Raw genomic sequence first — 19,877 nt, 5'->3', positions numbered from 1 at the left:
CCCATTCATCTTGAACTTCATATTAAGGTTCCTAAAATTCCACAAAATATCGCCTAATGTAGACAGTCAGTGAATACCTAGGACCATATCATAGTTGTCCAAGGTTAGTAGCAGTACATCAGCAGAATAATCCTGGCCCCGCATTCTCCACCTGAAATTATTACAGATGGAATCACAGCTTAGCTCACTCCCATTAGCAGCTGCCACCTTCACAGGACTGATCTTAGCTGTGATATATCCTAGTTTCGTTCCAGCTTCTTTATCCAAAAAGTTATGAATGCTGCCAGAATCCACCAAAATATGTAAAACTTTAGTTCCCACCTAACCTGTGACTCTTAGGCTACGTTTGGTTCACTGGAATAAAATAGACAGGAAATAGGATAGACAGGGAATATGATAGACAGGTAATAGAATAAAAATTCTGATGAAATTTTTTTGTTTGGTTGGAGGGAATAGCAAAAGTGAGAGTTATAATTCTAATGTTTAGTTGGGTTGAATAAAGAATGGAAAGAAAATGAATATAGTGAAAAGACAGAAATGTCCTTCATGCTAAATTTAATGAGTTTTATAAAATAAATAGATTACTTTAAGGATAATTTTTATAATTAATAAAAAATACACATTTTAAATAATTTTAAAAAATTAATTATTTTAATTAGATTACTAAAAATTTTGTTTGTTAATAAAATTAACTATTTCAATGTTTAAATAAGCATAATTATCTATTTTATAATTAACAAAAAAACATTTTAAATAATTTAAAAGTAAATAATATTTACAAATTAATTATTTTAAATAATAAAAAATATTTCAAAAATTAAATAATATTTGAAAAATAATTACTTTAATTAACTTACTGAAAATAGTTTTTCCTAATAAAAGTAATTATTTTAATAATTTAATAAGCATAATTATCTATTTTTATAATTAATAAAAAATAAACATTTAAATAATTTAAAAGTACATAATATTTAAAAATTAATTATTTTAATTAATAAAAAATATTACTAATTATAAAAATCTAAAACCCTAAAACAAAGAGCTGATGGTCTATACAAGCAACAGCCTATTATCGATGGAGCTAAACCGAACTTTGGTTATTTCATTGCTCAAAGCATCAAATTCATACAGCATCATCCCTCAGATTAGCTAGCTCATGCTTCTTGATCCAGAGACAGATTCATAATGACCTAAAGAAGGTCAAAAACGTTACATGATAGGAATTATCCGATTTCAGCTTTAGCCAGTCCATAAAACTCAGCAAATGGTGCAAACTGCAAAGGCTTCGAATTCCAACTTTTCCTTCATACGAAGAAATCCCATATATGTGCAACTCGAGAAACGGAAACTGCTGAAATGTCAGGGCTAAGATTTCCTCTTCCCCAGGATTTAAGCAAAGGAAGGTGATCCTACGTATGGGAAAGTTCCTATCTTCAGCCATCCCCATACTTCCTCCTCAACTTTTCTTTGACAAATTCACTGCGAGTTTATATTCGCGCTCGCTGCGGAGCAGCATTGACGTATTAAAGATGAAAGCCGTAATCGAAAAGTCCAGCTCCAGCTAAGAAGAATCCAACAGTTATTGCGAGCTTCTTTGGTGTCGAAGGGTAGCAGAGTGTCATCTCCCGCACCGAGGAATCAAAAACTCAGGCAATGAAAAACGAACACACTACTGGAACGTTGATGATTCAGAAAATAAGCAGAAAACGATCATTTCGAGGAACTCCAGAGAAGTGGCAGTTAATCCAACATATACAAACGTCTTCACCGGCTCTGCCGCTATCTTGAGATTGAATTGGGAACTCTACAAACCTTCACTTTCGTACATCCCAGCAAGAAAGAGCATTTCATCAAGCAAGATCATATCACCTCCGAAGCTCAAACTACAAGTTCCAATATCAAGATTCGTCGACTCCAACTAAACCAATACTACTACTTTCCATTCTAATGTTCAATCCAAGTTTCTTTTCTTTGGGGTCAAAAAGCGAAAAAAAAGTAAAAGATGAACATCACGATGAGCAAAACTGCCATCTCTCAATGGCTTTCATCGAACAGAGAAAGCACACCGCCGGCTCGAGCTCAGTGGGATGTGGGACTTGTTTGCCGAAAATGAGTTAATGGAGGATGAGATTTTGGTGGGTCTGAGTCGACAAGGTGAGGCGGAAGTCTCTCTCGGCCGCCAGGCTCGGCCCTGATCAGCTCACTGGCCGGCAAAGAACCATACGCCGATGTCGGGCTCTGTTTCTCTTCTATACTCAGTCCTTGCTCCTCGCTTTGCTATGATATTTACATACGGAGGTGGAAACCCTAGCGCTTACGGGCTGATGAGAACACCTGAGGGAAAGATGTTGTCCGCCGCTTGCGTCGAGTCCGCGAAGGCCAACGAAGAGGGAAAGATGTCCAGTTGCTGCTTTCTCCGGCAATGGAGTGGCGAAGATCTTCCCCGGAGTCCTTTTCCGCTAGTCGAGGGACGAATCGACGCCGGATTTGGGAGGAATTGAAGACCCAATAGCTCGATTGCTCTGGTTAGGGTTTCTACGAAGCCTTCCCGGTTCAATTTGGGGCTTTCTGCAGGAAAATAGGACGATGGCATGCAATTGTAATAATTCAAAGAAGTTGAGGGCATTTTTGACTTTTTGCTCGAAATTCCGGATGGGGGCCCGCTAATCCGGACACTCACGGGAGGCTTCACCATTCCTCGTGCAATCAAGATAGGGCAGCCCGGTCGGAACACTTATTCCGCATTCCAGTGAACCAAACGCCAGATAACTTAATATGTACGGAATAGTTAATCCCTTCCTTACCTAATCGTGCGAACCAAACATGCCCTTATGGTTTGATAACTTTGAGCCCCACAGAGTGCATGTATGGAAATCTAAGGTGTAATATTTTCCACCTCCACACTATTTTCCTGCTCAAACTCCTCTTCTTCCACATGTTCAACTTCTCTTATGAAAATCTGCCTCTTAGTAAACTAGTGACCAGGAGTAAACCTTTCATCACTCCAAAAACATAGCCCTTTAGCACGCCTCATCCATTTCTTTGCTGGTCAAGGCTTTGGTTGGTCTGAGATTTTTGCTGTGGATTGGAGCCACATTAGAGGGTAAAGGTAGCAGACCAGTTTGGTTAATATGGTTTGGTTTGGATGCTCCTACAGGATTTGTAACAGCAGGTTTTGGAGTATATGGGGTGATAAATCTGGGTGTGGAAGCAGTGGTTTTGAAAGTTGGGCCTGTATTTGGTCTATAAGAGAGAAGGATTTCCAAGAGCAACATAGGTGGCCTCCTGCAACTTTGCCAATGCATAAGTATCATGCAGTGTTTGTGGTTTGAACATCCTCACAGGGTTTTGGATCTCAGCCTTCAAACCTCCCAAGAACAAACTAATGGCATTTTCCTCACTAATTGACACTTTGTTAAGCAAAGCATCAAACACATCCAGGTAATCTTACCTGTCCGTGTGAGATTCTTGAGCTCTGACGATGGATCCTCGAATGGTTTCTCATTGAACCTTGCAATGATAGCCCTCACATATTCTTCCCAACTTAATGGGCCAGCTGCCGCACCTCTTCCTCTGACAAATCCCTGGTGCCACTGCTATGCTTTTCCTTCAAGATGGATGACCACTAGCTTCAACTTGGCATCCTCAGGTGTGGAATCAAATTCAAAGAACTGCTCACATCTGTATATCCACCCAGTGAGATCTTCCCCATTGAATCTTGGAAATTCCATCTTTCCCATTCTTGAAGTGTTGAAGTAGGGGGTGTTCCTCGGTCATGGTTTCCTGCAGCTCCATTCTGGGCGGCCAATTTGGGCTCTGTTCATCACCTCAGATTGTTGAAGACTGAGTGCCTTGATCAAATCTCTAAGTTCATCGAATCTTCTATCACCTTGCGATCGCAGTTCTGCCATTTGCTGCTTGTGTTCTTTGATTACGGCTTCCAATTTGCAAATTTCTGCTGCATGAGTCTCCACCATGGCTGCCCAAGAAAGTGCTCTGATACCATTTGGTGTGGATCAATTCAAGAATTTGATGGCAACGGAGAGAAACAGAAGAGAGAGAGAGGATAAAAAAGTGAGGAAGAGAATTCAGAGAGAGAGAGAGAGGACATCCACAATCAACTTCCACAATCAACTTCCATGACCTCATTTCCCTTCCACAGTTACGGATATATTCCACAGGTTAACTGTCAACTGCCACCCCCTAACAACCATTGTTTACAAAATGGCCCAAAAATTCTAAATTGATTACAATTCAACCCCTAGCACAAGACACCCTTCCTTTTGTAGTGTGTTTTAGATCATCTTGCACACTACTTCAAGTACAATTCGTCACCAACAGTGACCAAACAGAGAGAATATAGAAAGCTGTTCAACTCTGACCATCGATAACTTGGCAAAACCACTTGTACAATTCGATAAATTTGAGCACAACATCATTCGGATGAAAATGAGTTAGATTTGATTGGAAAACAGATCGAGGCAAAGTTAGCAACTCAGTTTGCCCGTATCTTTACGAAGAAAATTATGCTCGAAAATGAGTACAACGGGCCATGTTATCCCAAAATTCCAATGAGATCATTGCACACTCCCTTTCTACCAACAAATGCACAAAAAAATGCTCGGCAGAGCAGCTGAGAGATAAAACACAAAATTGCTGCAGCCAGTGGTAGTCTCATACCAAACTAGTAGAGTCTCGACTACTATTCACATAAGCACGTAATCTCCTCACGAGCAAAGCAGCTCCCACTAGAAGAATGAATTAATGTAGTGCTGCTACAGTACCCATGGCGATATCAGATGAGCCAAAGTTTCGATGCTTACCATCGGCCATGTTGGTCAACTGAAATCCTCTGTTTGCTAGCTGATTTATGAGAAGGGTCTCCAGTTGGCAAGCCATGCTTTTCCCCGGGACTTTGAAATAGAGGAAGGTTGCGTTTTGCATGCCTTCCTTCGAACGGTGTGTATATACTCTGCCTTCAAGATCATCTGTCTGCAGCAAAGGCATTGATTAGCTATCTGTAAAGGTCACAAATATCTTGTATAAAACACTCAGTACATATCCCCTACTGGTGTAGAATTACACACGAGCACCTCTCACATTTGGAAGGTTAAACCTAACAAGGGCCTGACATGGCAAGGTGCGGTTTTACGAAACTATTAGAAGCTGGATCGCCTCAAATGGACACATCAGGTAAAATCTTTTAATCTTGGAGACGAGCTGGAAACAGATGCAGGTTTCCAATCGGGTTGTCATGCTCGAGACTGGAGGGGTGTACATTTCACTAAAGCAGACTGCTAACAGACGGCCATGAATCAATTACATGCCAGTGGACCCACAAATGGCAATGATACAAGAAACTGAACAGAACCTTAAAAAAGAACTCTTCCACATGGAAATAAGCAGGGAACAATAGGAATGCATCGAGCGTCAAATACAAAACCAAACGAGCTGATAACACGAAACAATAATTTGACCCATTAGCGGACATCATTTTCATGCTCCATGCTCGTTTCTCACTCGTTTCGATTTAGGTAGTGTTTACTAAAATAAATTTTAGCCATAAGAAGCTGTAGGATTAGAAGCAAATTACCTCTCCTACATATATCTTCTTGTCAGGTCTAAACATAACGTAGACTACAGAAGAGCCAATTGCCGATGGAGGTGGCTGCTCCCGAGCTGCAATTGAGAAACACTGTACTTCTATAGGTCCTGACAATTTCTTCCGCTCATAATGCTCACCCAGCTTCTTATGGCATATAAGATTTACAGCCTTCTTTACTTCCTCCTGTAACTCATCAATACACTTTACTGGTTCTATCTCATCATGCAGAGCGCTCGCACCCATCCTATTCAAATCAGGATGGACCTTATCAGGCCCGTCACCAGCTCGGACCGCACAAGATTTTTCTACTTTAACGCCGTCAAGCCCTGAAAATGATTCATTAGCATATTGAAGGTACAGTTCTTCAGCCCGTTGGATTATCACCTCAGGCACCCCTTCCCTCTTAGCGGTTTCAAAAGCAAGGCTTTCTCGACAAACCCCATCCACCAACTTCCATGTGGGTATTGTCTGCCCATCAACATATTCTGTGCCCATTGCTTTGTATACAGTGCTCTTAGTCGTTAAAGGCAGATTGAACAATCCGTGCAAATGACTTGATACAATTCCAAGACAACCAATCTTATCGAGGGTCTCAATGATGCTGCCAGCAATGCAAGTCCCCTTGGCCGTTTCTGTTCCGCGGCATATTTCGTCTATTAGCACTAGGCTTCTTGGTGTGGCTCGAGTGATGATAGACCGAATCTCTGACATCTCTACCTGGAAAAATGAAAAGGGACCATCTCAGTGCCGAAATATAAGAAATATTGAGGCCAGCTGAGGCATTTAAGTACTAACAAATGAAAGACACGTATTAAAGCTTTTGTCTTCACTTAATCAGCTGTTCCAGCGAATCAAGTCTTCACTAAGTAAAAACTTTTCACAGAAAATAACCCATGCCTATTTTAATCAAAAGAATACTACCAACTGAAAATGACAGTCATGATTTCATTCTCCCATGCTATACCTTTGAAATTTTAACTGCGAGTAGGACAGTTGGCAATAGCTATCATTGCCATACGAAATGATGCTAATAGCTGATCTGTATCTGATAAAATTTGCTATAGCATTTCCCCACTGACATAAGTTTTTTGTCCTTAGCAGGGCATTGGAACAGGATTTGATTTTGAGTCTTGGGTCTCACTAATTCCTGATTGTTCCATCTATATCCTGTCATCTACTCTAATACATAAAGCCTCGACCTCTCATGTCTCCTTGCATTATTTATTGGTCAAATTACATTATCCACTCTACAATCTTGACCAAAAATACGACGACTCCTGCGCTAAACTTGTGAATCTTTATTGCTACAAAACTCCCATTTTACCTTTCTCTCCTTTTTCTCTCGCCCTCTCTCTCCGTGCCCAAAAGAAATTCAGTTCTTGTTCTTTCCTTATTCTTTCTTAATTATTTGGTTGCAATTAATTTTGCTAGCGTTGATCATATCGTGTTTGCGATGCAATCATGTGGAAGTATTTATTTGGCCATTCATAGTCTATAGAAACACCATTTCAAAATCCCAACCTAGAGCAGGTCAACATCGAAATCTTCAGCATGCATTTGCCTAATCCTTTCAAAAAATGAATTCAGCATACATCTATTTATAATCTATACTTCCAGGCTATACATGTAAGAACTAGATTAGAACAAGATTAATAATCCAGACTAGCTCCAAACATTATCGTAAAATAGATCATCAATTTGGAACCAAAAATCAAATGTGAAAGGAGGCAAGACAAAATCTACCTGAAATGAACTTTTCCCATCAGCAGGACTGTCATAAGATTTCATGTGGAGCATGATTGAATCAAAATGTGGTATCAGTGCTGACTCTGCTGGGACAAGCAGTCCACATATCCCAAGCAATGAGGCAGCACAAATTGATCGAAGCAAACTTGACTTGCCTCCACCATTGGGCCCCGTCAGTAGAAACAAAGACTGCATGTCCACTGTATTATCCACAGCGCTTCCCTGGGCTATGTCCAACCAATAAGGTGAGAGGCCAGTTAATTTCAGCCTATTTGTTTCTTCCGAAGGTTTTACATCCTGCAATCATAAAAACAAGGGCGCTTCACCAATAGACTTTCAATGAGAAATCACCAAAAGATTGTCCCAATTAAGATCTGAAATCATTCGTTTGGATACGCAAACATAATAATCGACATCTGTCAACAAAGAATGAGTACGGACTACCATGAAGGAGTCTTACCTCAGACTTACGGAACTTTTCAATGGTAGGGAAGACCCATTTCCTTCTTCTGCCTTCACTGTACATGCAGATAAAATATGAAGTAAACTAGTGTGGCAATAAAGGCATCTTAAATTTGAGATAATAATATGAACAAATATGTTGCAGTGTAATCATCAGTAAAATGGCCACAATCCAAAAGTAATTTACAGCAAAGGCAGTTTTCCACATGGTTATGTATCCCAAGAAGTGCACAAAATTTGCACACTCTGTTGTTTTTGTGAATCAATGACCCTTCACAATTATGACGAATATTTCTCTCAGAGAATCCTGATAATTCGTATCAATTCTCGACCCTTACCATGCGGTCAGGTCCAAATATATATGTTCAAGACTTCAAGTTTCTTTTCTAGGATTTTCCAACCTAAGTCACTCATCAAATGAAAGTGTACCAACTTGAAGATTAGGATCAATTTGTTCTTTGGAAGTAAGCTACCAACTGCCATAGTCGAAGCTAATAAACAGGGCAAACTATTCGACTCTTCCATATAGATAAACATTCCAACCTCACATGCGCAAATAATGCCTTCGCGATAACCAGCAACATGGAGGCAAAGACAAGGATATTTATTTTTACTTGCAGCTCCACAGAGAGCCGCCGTAGTAACTCTAGAACTCGTGCTTTAGCTTTTTCACCAGCCTCATGGTACCTGAAGAAGACATGCAGGTCAGACAGCAAAGACGCATGAATAAAGGAGAAGAAAAGATCCTGAAACTTTACCGATTTTCTTCTCATTCTAAGGCTTTTTCCATGACGTTCTAAAAGTACCCACTCTACCGTTTCCAGTTATCCTCAGATGTTGCAACCAAGATTAGGCAGCCAAAGTATATATTGAAATAATCATGAAAATTCTACAATTTGAGTGTATAGATACACACACTCAAATTGCAATAATCATAAAATAAGAGTAGAAAGCCTACAACTAAATCTATTTATATTATTTGGGTTAGAAACTTTCCAACATCTTTTTTATATTAAGCAATTCCTAGAAAAAGGAATAAAATTGCTAACTTTCGTAGAAAATAAAATTAATATTTATGTTGATAAATTTAATGCATAATAAATGTGTATCCTATTTTACTATTATGTTATATGGATTCTTTACACTGATCACCATTCACCATTTTCACTCTATCATACTTCTATTTATTCCCATCCAGTTTTTGAATACATACATGCTTTTAGGATAAAACAGGAGTAGATAAAGGTCCAAGACCAAAATTATACTTATTCCGAAGTAATCTCTTTAGAATCATTTTAATATTTGATACCATTTACCATACCCCTCTATAATATGGAACCCTCCCATACCAGCAGCCACTTTCCTATTGTATGCATTTCTAGTCAACAATGGATGGTGATATCCATATTCACCATCGTATTTTGTCATCCAAATATTTTAAAATGTCACTCAATTCAATCTTTTTGCAGACCAAAGGTGGCTTTGAGACAATAAGTGAAGATTCAGTAAAGGATTATAGAAATTGCATACCTAGCTAAGGCATCCTCAACCTTCAAAGTGGTAAACCACTCCTCCCCAACTTTTCTACCTTTCGAATCTACAGCAGGCTTTAGCTGCTTAATCTGTTCTTCACCAGAAGTACCAGCCCAAACTGTAGGAGCAAATCGTTTTCCCTTAAACCAAACAGCTCCATGTTCACGAGAGTACGATATGTCCCCCTTTGGTCCCCCAAGTGGAGCCGTCATTGCTTTTATTCTTGATATAATGGGGAGGAAATCTTCAGAAACCTGCAAATACCATAGTACCGAATCCGAGTAATATATGCATATCAAGACACCATATACAGGTAGAAGCTTGCAGTAATAAAACCAGCCACTCTGTTTGATCAAGATTTATATTTTATACTCCTTGCTATTCCTTAGCTTTTTAACTTTTTAAAACATGCCTATAACATTTCACTGCAGAAGTTATGGACTGGTCATAGTAAATTTAGTACCAGAACAATCATTTTCAAGACTTTATTTGCTGTTACACACTATCCTGTGGCTCCCCCATCCTTTGCCTTTAGTGGAGGTAGTCTCCAGAGGTATGCTCAGAAAGATAGGAGAAGTAGCAATTAGTGAAAACTGCATCGATCATGTTTGCTTGAAATTATTACCAATTCAATGTACAACAAATTAGAAAATCCAGGGCCAACACATTTTTCTTCAGATTATGTGAACATTGATTTGTTCTTCAGGTTATGTGAACATTGATTTGTGAAAATCCACACTGACATATGTATGGTGCAAAAGCAACAGCAGTTGATGGATATAATACATTTACCAGAAATATAGACTTACAGCTAATGATAGAGCCTCTGCAGCTCTTTCAACTTCTGCAAATTCATCTTCTATATGAATTCTCTTAATACGCCCTTTCCAAGAAGACTCCATGTCCTCAAAAAATTCACTTGAAATGAGCGGGAAGGAACTTATCTTTTGGTCACTTTCACCATCTAAGGTTATCATTTCACCAATTCTTGTAGACGCCCATTCACATTCAATAACCTGCAGAAACCCAGTTTGGATGCATCTCAAAATACAGGGAAACAATCTAAACGAATGTTGTAGCCCTCGAAGTCCTTCAAAGGAAAGAATAAATGCAGTTTAGGCACTTATATCCTAGAACCGACCGAACTGCAGCCACAGTTTGATCCTAAAGTATGGATATTTAAACAGAATTCTTGAACAAAAAGTGAGATCAAGTGGGATATTACGAACTGCAAATTTTCTCATTTTAGTCATGCATGGAAGCTGAGTTTCGATAGAGAAAGCTAAAAATCCCATGTAAAATGATTGGACGTGCCCCACAAGCAATAGATTGAGAAAAGGACCAACTCTTCAACCAGTTTGAATGGCCAAATGGCAAAATTATTCCAGGTTAAGTGCCTCCTGTACCAGAATCTCGCCTTTGCTTCCTGATTCAACCGGTTGAGCCAGCCAATCTAGTTCCAGCTCTGGAAACACTACCAAGAAGTTGATCTTTAAGATGAAATGAAGAGCTTTTGATATTAGCAATCCTTTCAAAGAGAATCTTCTTAGAGATGTTTACCTAATCACTGACCGCAAAACAAATTGGCAGTCAAGTTGAATTCTATTAAAAAGCAAACAGGGGGTAGAAGGGAAATATTTCCTAAAGACAGTTTGCATAAAAATGGGGATCAAAATGTCATCCGCAACCGGTGTCAGTTGAATCAATTGGTAAGAAAGTCTTGTAAATATCATTACAGCTTTTTTATAATATAGTCCTACTTGAGTAAAGAAACTGCCCATGAATGAAATTAAAGAAAATGAAATTTCAGAGATTCTCACCAACATGTCAAAGTCAATCTTTAATCCTGTCGCAACCCATGCAGGGTCCATCAGAAGTTTTAGTATATCACAAAGCTCGGGACTACTACGCATGTGCAGAACTTCATCTAACACATTCTTTATTCTGCAAAACTCAATGTGATTGGTTTCCCTCAGCTCAAGGAGCTTCACTAGCTGCATGAAAGCAAAAAAAGGAGGAAAAAAGTAAAAGTGAAGCAATCAAACACTTTATAATAACAAAGTATGATTTAGATTTGGGATGAAATCAACAAGAGAGGGGAACCAACTAAGAGTCTCTTCATCATGTTTAAAACAGGATGTCAAAAGGTTCAGCATATTCAACGGTGACTTGGACACCTGACTATAGGAAGTTCAATATACTAATCATCCTGACTTATAAAATTCTGAAACTAAATTGATGAATTCGCTATAGAATATGAGAGCAAAACCAACATATTAAAGTAACATACTTAAAGCTTAAGATATAACCAAGATGAAAATAAAATTCTATAGGAATTCACAGTCTCAAGCAATTAAAATATGGAAACAAAATTATTACAATGAAATGGTTAGATATTAATGTTGGCGTCATGAGATCCACCACGATTCAATTATCTTAATAAGAGAAGTAAGAAGAGCAGAGCACCAGAGATCTACATCATATCCTCTGTCTAAATTTTCTATACCAGTATGAAGTAGAAATGAAATGAGAGAAAGATTATCCTACAGATACGATAAGATAGCCAACCAAATGTGCTGAAGTATGGTTAAGTAAGAATATCAATTGCAGAATACAACCTTTGCAGGCGAGACACAAGTAAAGTCAGGAATCGAACATGTTATATTGTTCATGAGTCGGCAAGTTGCTGCCATAAAATACAAAGAAGATAACTCAACATGTGATCTTAAGATGGAATGGCATACTTATTAATAAAATAAAATGACGGCATCACGTAAGAGTTACACTAAGAATTTATTGGAAAGACATTTAGATATCACAGGTTGAACTTAAATATAACAGTTATGAACAAAATTCCAAGGTTTAGTAGAAATAGAACAGGAATTAAACCATACAGCTTAAGACAAAAAAAGTCGTGCTCAGAGAGATTAAAGACATAGAATACTTGTCTTATGTTTGCTTAATGCCTAATACAAGGACAAAGAATATGAGGCTAAAAATATCGAGAGTACATATGCACTTGAAAAAATTTCACATTCCCTATCATGAGAGAAGGGAGGAGGGAAACGGAGCATGAATGCACTATCAACTGTGAAGAAATTAGGTGCAATTCTAAAAGTGGAACTTGCTTAGATTTTAGTTTTGAATACCTTACTTGTGAAACTAGTAACTGCAAATATAGGCCATGCTATTGGCAACCCATTTAGTAAGTTTTTATATGGGATTGTTCAATATAAATGACATTAGAACACCTTGAATTGTGGCCGCAACCTCGTAAGTAGGAGGATTTAAGAGAAGGTCTCTAATGTACCTGAGAATCAGTTCAGACGAAACAAATAAGCAGCTAAACGGGAAGAAGACAAAAGCATGAAAAAAAGAAACATGTATTATCTAGAAAATTAGAGGACATTGTACAAAGAAAATAAGTATTACTTAGAAATTAGAGGACATTCAACTTACAACACAGGCAACCCAGTGCAATTTCCTGGAAGCAAAACCTTCAACAAAGAAGGTATTCCTTCTGTTTGTATGGCACCTAGAAGGGGGAGAACAACTAAGAATTTCTGCTTATGATTAAGAATGAGTAATAAAGCAAATAACAAATCCAGATAAACTTACCAATTTGAGTGGCTGTTCCAAGATGCAATGGGTGGGGTCTATTTTCTGTACAAACCGAGACATTTCTAAATGCAACTCCATCATCAAGTCCATAAAGCTCCTTTACCTAAAGATTCGTGATAAAAATGGAAAATGAAGCATCACTAGTATAATCGTCAGTTAAACAAAACACAGATTGGAAAGTTTTGAAGGAGGACCTTGAGAAGCAGCCCTTTCAAAGGATCAGATTCAAACCATTCGAAGTTCCTGATAGTGCATTCAGCCCACAGTAAGCCTCCCTCACCATACTCTCCCCATCTGCAGGTGCCTAATAAAACCAACAGCAATGGACGTACAAGTAGAGCATTAGCTTATAATATAAGAAAATTAGTTTTACCTGCTCAAGACACTCTATAGATTTCACACGTCCCGCTCTTTTCTAGGGTCAGCCTGTTCTTCGGCATTTTCCTCAAGAAAGACGCCTTTTCTTCTCAATTTTTGGTTGGCAAGAAAGACGATCATTTATTACGCAGGAAATACTAAAAAATTTCCTTCTACTTCTCTTGTCTCTTCCACTAGATGGTTTTCTACTTAATGTATTGTTTGATTAAGATCATTACTATAATAGAAATATCTTCGTCCTTTTTTCTTGCAAATACTTATTCAGTGGGGTCCCTTCTGGATGCAAGATACACAAGCTAAAAAGGGCAATCTGCACAATCATGTAGTGTCGCTTCTGCCCCTCATGATGGGAACTCTAGTTGACACGACCAACCATATATTAAATCTTATCTTGCCATGATTTTGAAATTGCCTGGACTATCAGGGCAAGATTTTGAAGCCAATATTGTATATATTCTTTAATATAAAACGTGACAATTAAGTTTCCCTCTGCTCAAATTCTGAATTTCAAGACAGATTTGACAGTACAGAATATAATCATTATTTGTGGTATAATATGGAAAAATAGCTCATTTAAACCAACCTGATACTATAGCTGCTGAAAAAGCAAATAAATCGAGCTATCTTGAACCAAGTGCTCTCATCAAAAGTTCAGTTCTTGGTATGGAATGCTTAATCAGCTGTATGCTATACTAGATCACTAGTAATCTATGAAGGACACCCTGCCAGTTCTGAAGTTGAGATGGCATGCTCTATTAAAGCTGGCCTCTTCAATTATTAGTTTGAGCTATTTAGTACCACATATTCAGAGTTTGAGTAAAGTGTTTTATCTTGGTGCAACCTAGTGCTTGGTACTCAAACGGTAAAACAACTATAATATTCAACATGTACTTGATGCTCACAATGACTGATAGAATTTGTTGCATTCAAATGTATACAAAACATAAACCCAACAAGAAGAAAAACTAACCTGATGAATTCTGTCGTAGTGATGTATGAAGATATAAATGATGGTATTGGCAAGTGCGGAGTTTTGTAACCAAGGATTCTTCAGTGAGACCATCCTCAAGAGAATATGTCTTCATGGTCTCCAGAACTAAAACCATGCAATACCCTCTTGCTGATCTAGAGATACCTGAAATTTTTGCATATTGTACAATGCAAGTTTATGGACTACAATACCAGTCTAACAACAAGAATAACAAACCAATAAAAATTCAGAGAGTAGTCATATAATCATTTGCTCATCATCAAACAAACAAAATATAGCGCTTTTTAATACATCCAACGAATCTTATTTCTTACCAGAGAAGACCAGTAATTTGGACATACCTATGACTGGCATTGGCTCTGGAAACTCTAAATCATGATCAACTCCAACAAGCCCATAAACATAAGGACTACCAGGATGAGCATGCCTACACACCCATAAAAGTCAAAGCATAATTTGCACGTCAATCTATGGAAGGGAAAAATAACAAAGAAAGAGCATTGAAAAATCAGTTGCATAGACACTTCCAACGTAAAAGTACTTTGGCATGCCTATGTCTTACACTGGAGAAAACTTTCATAATCCTACTTTTAATCACTTGCTGCAGGGGCAATGTAATCGCCAATTTCACTTGACAGATCCAATATTTCAGTCTGGCAATTTACATTGCATTGCAAAATGTTCTTGTCTCTCCTGATTTGAGAATCAATATATTCACATCTTGGATGCATTGGGAGAGCTTTGTTCCAAAATCAAATGATTCTTCTCTCCAGGAAATTAAGTCTAAGTTTGCCAGCATTGATGTAGATATCACCCCATTCATGTGAATATATTATCAGATCATTGATGATTAACGCAAGTTTTATAATCAATGACAATCCAGAAAAGAGAAAGCTTTTTTTTCATATGCTAGGCAGGTGAAGGTAATTTCTCCAGACAAGAAGAGAAAAGGCATGTTTATCAAGTGACACATCTATACTACCCATACTAGCCAAATAAAGACATCACAGAATTTACTTATTGAAACAATCAAGCAGTCAACTGTCAACATCATATTTACCCTGATATAAAACGATCTTTACGGGATCGTGCTTGAGTTGGACCCTGAACTTCCTCCACAATGCACTGAAATTCAAAGATAAATATTTGGGGAAAAAAATCAGATCTAAATAGATATATAAAGGCAAAGCAAATGAGAAGATCTCAGACCATGGATGATGAAACGCGAGTAAAATGTAGATATGCCAGAACTAATCCTCATTATGATGAATACACGATAAATATCAAAAAATAAGGACAAGAATGCTATCATGAGGGAAGGGGGAAGAGGGTGCTTGTTGATGGAAGAATGCCATCAGATCCACTTATCCACAAACAAACAAATCTTTTTTTTTCTTTTTTAATGCAAATGATAAAAGAAAGATGGATGCAGGCTAACTAAATGGAACACACACAAGCACCATAAAATATTTTACTGCGAAAAATGTGGAGAAATTGTTTGGGAAAATTGCCCAGAAAATTATAACTTACCACAGAATAACCATTCCGTGTCAGGTCATCTAAAGTTTGCCGGAGATTCTAAACAGGAGCCATTTGGAAAAGCCAGACAAGATTTGATAATCAGAAGGGAGTATAGTTAACATGTGGGTCAATTTCTGAAGATCATTGCTTCATATGATGATTAACCCATACCACAACAGGGCAGCCAGCTCTTGGAATGCTATCAGAACGCAAACCACCAAAAGGATTCAAACCAGCGTATTCAACGAGCATACAGGCATCTATTCCAATGGCTTCATAAAAGTCTCCTACCTGAAGAAAGAAAAAGGAATGCAATTCCTCCTCATTAAGATGAAACATAGCACCGTGAATAGATTATGTTTATAGCCATATAGTAGGGTTGCAGGCTTGATGAAGACTAGAAAGGCAAATGATTACAAACCCTGCAAAGCAAGACTTCTCGCGGGAACTTGGACTTGAACTGCAACATTTCCCAGTTAAGCGAACCTTCTTTTAGGCTACGTCAAAAAGAAAGTAATATAGGTCAATCATATTGGGAGAGAGAGAAATAGAGATTTGACTAATTTTTTTCCCAATATGGCTATTTCAGAACCTATAGAGCAAGGGCTGATGCATTTTTCAAGCTATTTATCACTGTCATATGATATCCTTTCATAAGCTTCTCTGAGATACATAAAGGAGATAAATCAATTATTCTAGCTCAAAATTAGAGCAAGCTCGGTATGCGTTAGACTTTTATTTCCTCTAAAACCCAATTTCCTAAATGTCATCTATCAATGCCAGATCTGCATTGATTAACAGTCTTAAAACCGCAAAAATTCAGTATACAATAAAGCATTACTTTTATTTGAAAAAAAAAATGTGAATTATTTGTAATAAGCCCAACTTCAATAGGTAAGCCCAACTTAAAAAGGTTTTCATGTATCTAATATTGAATAATTATGATTGCAAAAATTTCTTTACACATTAATTACTGCAGATTGTAGCAGCGGATTTATAGCACAATAAGCGTTCTCAATACTTCAGAACTTACTTCCCATTTTTCAAGTTACTGTCCACACCTAATAAATTGGAATACACAAGCCTGCTTGTCAAGTGGACAGTGGAAGGCTTCCTGCATATCTGCAACCTCTGCAATGGGGAAAAGAAAATGAGGGGCTTTCAGCTGAAAATCGCATCTCATGCCGACCCAACCACATTCAGTCAACAGATATGGGAGCTTCGCTGTTTTCAAACAGTAGCTTACCTCTTTCCACCAAGTTATATGCGAATTATCTTTGTCATCAAAGGCAATATCAGTAGTTTTGACCTTCTTGGTACCTTTCATGCTTCCACCCAGAACAACCTTTCGATTTCTGAAACAGGATATCTGAACAAGCTGTCTGCTTCTGCACCAATAAGGAGATATTAGTATATATAAGCATAAACATTATAGGTTTTAGAGTAGTATTTATATTTTTTTAGCACATTACTTGTCCTGGAAACAACAGGCTACATTGGTTTCATAAGCTAACAACCTGTATTTGTTTACACGCTCAATATATTCACAAGGGTAACAGGCAACCATTTTAGAAGTTACAGTGAGTATACAACAAACAACACGGGCATATAATGGACAGTGACTCGAGAATGCTTCTTTTGACAAATGTTATGAGTATCATCCCATCAAATCCCTCACCTGCCCTCCTCAGTGATTTCCCTTCACATCCTCAGATACAATTCTAACTTCAGGCTTCGTTTTTTAGTAATCACAGGTCTCTAAATAAGCCTGATCAATAGCAGACTCCATCCAGACCAATTCTCAGTCTCCAAATCCGAAGACGATTCCAAAATTAAACTTATAAGCATCAAAAAGATGAAATGGCAACTATAGCCAGACTCAGGGCAATAATAATCCAGCCTTCAGCAAAAATTAAGCCAAAAGAAACCTTTCTTCCTTAGGACATGTTTTAGGCAAAGCAAAAGCGTGCCCAAGCTAAAAGTTCCATGGAGTGAAATAATCAAGGACCCATTTGGCCACGCGATTCAGACAAGAAAAACCACTACTTTCCCGGTAAGTATTGGAGCAAAGGAGACAGAACAACTCTCCAAAAGGTTGATTAGAACAACACAGCACAAACCCACCAGCCCATCATACGAATCATTCTATGTATGCACGAAAAAGCTTGAAACTCATGTTTCGGACGATGAAGCTGAAATGTCGGAAGAAATAATGCATGACAAGCGTAATGGACACAACAAGTAACATGTCCAGACAAACAATTCAAATAAGGTTGACAGAACATGAACTGCCCAAGTAGACAGAAGGGCAAAACAACGCCAAGCAACAGAGAGAGAGAGAGAGGGCGGGGGGGGGGGGGGGGGGGGGGGGGGGGGGGGGGGGGGGGGGTTACTGGAGGAGCTTTGAGGGAGTGACTGGGGAGTATCTCCGAGCAGGGGAGCGGAGCAAGAGGGCCATGGAACGCCATTTGGGAAGCGAAACGACAGCGCCCCGGGTAGCGAGCCAGTACATGGTCGTCGTCTCCTGTAGACGAGGCAGGCGATTCGATGAAGCAGAGATGGAATCTCTCTCTCTGCTCCGACAAGGAAAGAATGCAGATAGCGGAGCCGAAGGAAGAGAAAACCCCAGCCCGCTGCAGTGAATGAAGTGTGATGAGGGCTTCTTCTTCCCGCCACAAACCAACAAAAGAAATTGTTTCTGCTCGATGCTGTCCCTTCCGGACAGTAGAGTTTGGATTCAGAAGACAACAACAGAGCAGCAGAATTCTCAACTAAAACTAAACTAAAAAGACAGCAGAATCTATCTCCGAGATTTATTAAGAAATTATCAAACAATTATAATTATAATTATAATAAATAGTCAATTTATATTTAGATAATAATGTTAACTACACTCAATAATAAATATTTTTTATATTGTAATAAAAATTATATTTATAAAATTCACAAGAAAAAGTTATATTATAAATGGTAGCTTTATATAGATACAGTAAATAAGTATTAAAATGATTACTAGAACAATTGCTATAAAAAGCATACTAAATTTCAAATTAAAACGTTGAAAATATTTGAAGTTGATATCGTATAAAACTTCAAATTAAACATTGGAAATATTTTATCTTGGTAACGGAGAAATATGTGCTCAAAAAGGAAAAAATAAATTTTTAGTCTTATTATTAAACTTGGTGTATTTGACATATCTAATTAATAAATATCTCAAATTTTTATTATAATATTAACTTAGTCTTATATGTAAAGAGATTATTGAAGATTTTTATTTTACAAATGAAAATTAATAAATGGAAATATTATTATTTTTATAAGAAAATTAGTGCTTCAAAATGTGAATTTGTACAATAAAAATGATATTTAGATTTATGAAAAATGAAACCGTGTAATGTACAGGACAAAAGGACTATAAATCATATAACAGACAAATAAGAAAATAAATATTATAATGATATGTACTTGAAAGTGATTAAGCACATCTACAAATTATCGTAACACACTAATTTTATAAAATTACAAGAATATTAAAAAAATTAACGTGTGAAAATAAGGATTTTCAATAGTATTATCTTAAACAATGTATGTAACGTATATTCAAATGATAAATTTTTAATATATAATAGAATTGTATTGATCAGCTAGATATATATACAAGGCATATTCAGCAAAATAATTAGTTACTTATGCAAAGGATTTCCATAAAAATTAGTAGAAGACACTAGATCTATGAAATTAGGGCCACATAAAAAAAGTTAAACAAATAATAATTGAAAGTAAGTATATAAAAAATTATTATTTCAAATAAAAAAATTTATAAGATCAAGTTTGTATACCTGCATTTAATAAATTTTCATAATGCCTACAATTAAATAAATATTAAATATGCTTTAAATTAGAGAATTATAATTGTAAATTGTCAATAAACTATTAATAATTACACTACTATATTTGAATTATTATTTGATTTTTTTTGTTATTGTTGAAAATTCTAGAAAATGGTAATAATTTCAA

At 37.2% G+C, this 19,877-nt stretch overlaps 1 protein-coding gene across 3 annotated transcripts; it reads right to left on the bottom strand.

The window, feature by feature from the left end:
• Positions 1-1,076: 1,076 nt before the first annotated feature.
• LOC116209446 (DNA mismatch repair protein MSH1, mitochondrial) lies at positions 1,077-18,622 on the bottom strand. 3 transcript variants are annotated; one of them, XM_031543088.1, is made up of 23 exons: positions 18,251-18,622; positions 17,104-17,245; positions 16,891-16,988; positions 16,279-16,354; positions 16,029-16,148; positions 15,867-15,914; positions 15,397-15,461; positions 14,678-14,763; positions 14,316-14,480; positions 13,162-13,271; positions 12,965-13,070; positions 12,806-12,881; positions 12,598-12,656; positions 11,965-12,032; positions 11,167-11,340; positions 10,156-10,362; positions 9,344-9,600; positions 8,357-8,500; positions 7,812-7,869; positions 7,349-7,648; positions 5,594-6,322; positions 4,824-4,992; positions 1,077-3,979 (listed from the first exon to the last, which is right to left on the bottom strand). In XM_031543088.1, the coding sequence occupies exons 1-23, from the start codon at positions 18,367-18,369 to the stop codon at positions 3,774-3,776; spliced, it is 3,582 nt and encodes a 1,193-aa protein (XP_031398948.1). In that variant the 5' UTR covers positions 18,370-18,622; the 3' UTR covers positions 1,077-3,773. The 3 variants fall into 3 exon arrangements, with proteins under 3 accessions (XP_031398948.1, XP_031398950.1, XP_031398949.1); XM_031543090.1 differs by lacking the exon at positions 18,251-18,622 and having other exon boundaries at positions 16,919-16,988; positions 17,104-18,205; XM_031543089.1 differs by lacking the exon at positions 1,077-3,979 and having other exon boundaries at positions 4,439-4,992; positions 18,251-18,621.
• Between the last annotated feature and the right edge of the window lie 1,255 nt (positions 18,623-19,877).

Source organism: Punica granatum, chromosome 5 (genome assembly GCF_007655135.1).
Source record: "Punica granatum isolate Tunisia-2019 chromosome 5, ASM765513v2, whole genome shotgun sequence".
Taxonomy (NCBI): Eukaryota; Viridiplantae; Streptophyta; class Magnoliopsida; order Myrtales; family Lythraceae; genus Punica; species Punica granatum.
The sequence above is the reverse complement of the archived record's forward strand: the minus strand, read 5'-3'. Positions and strand labels throughout refer to the sequence as shown.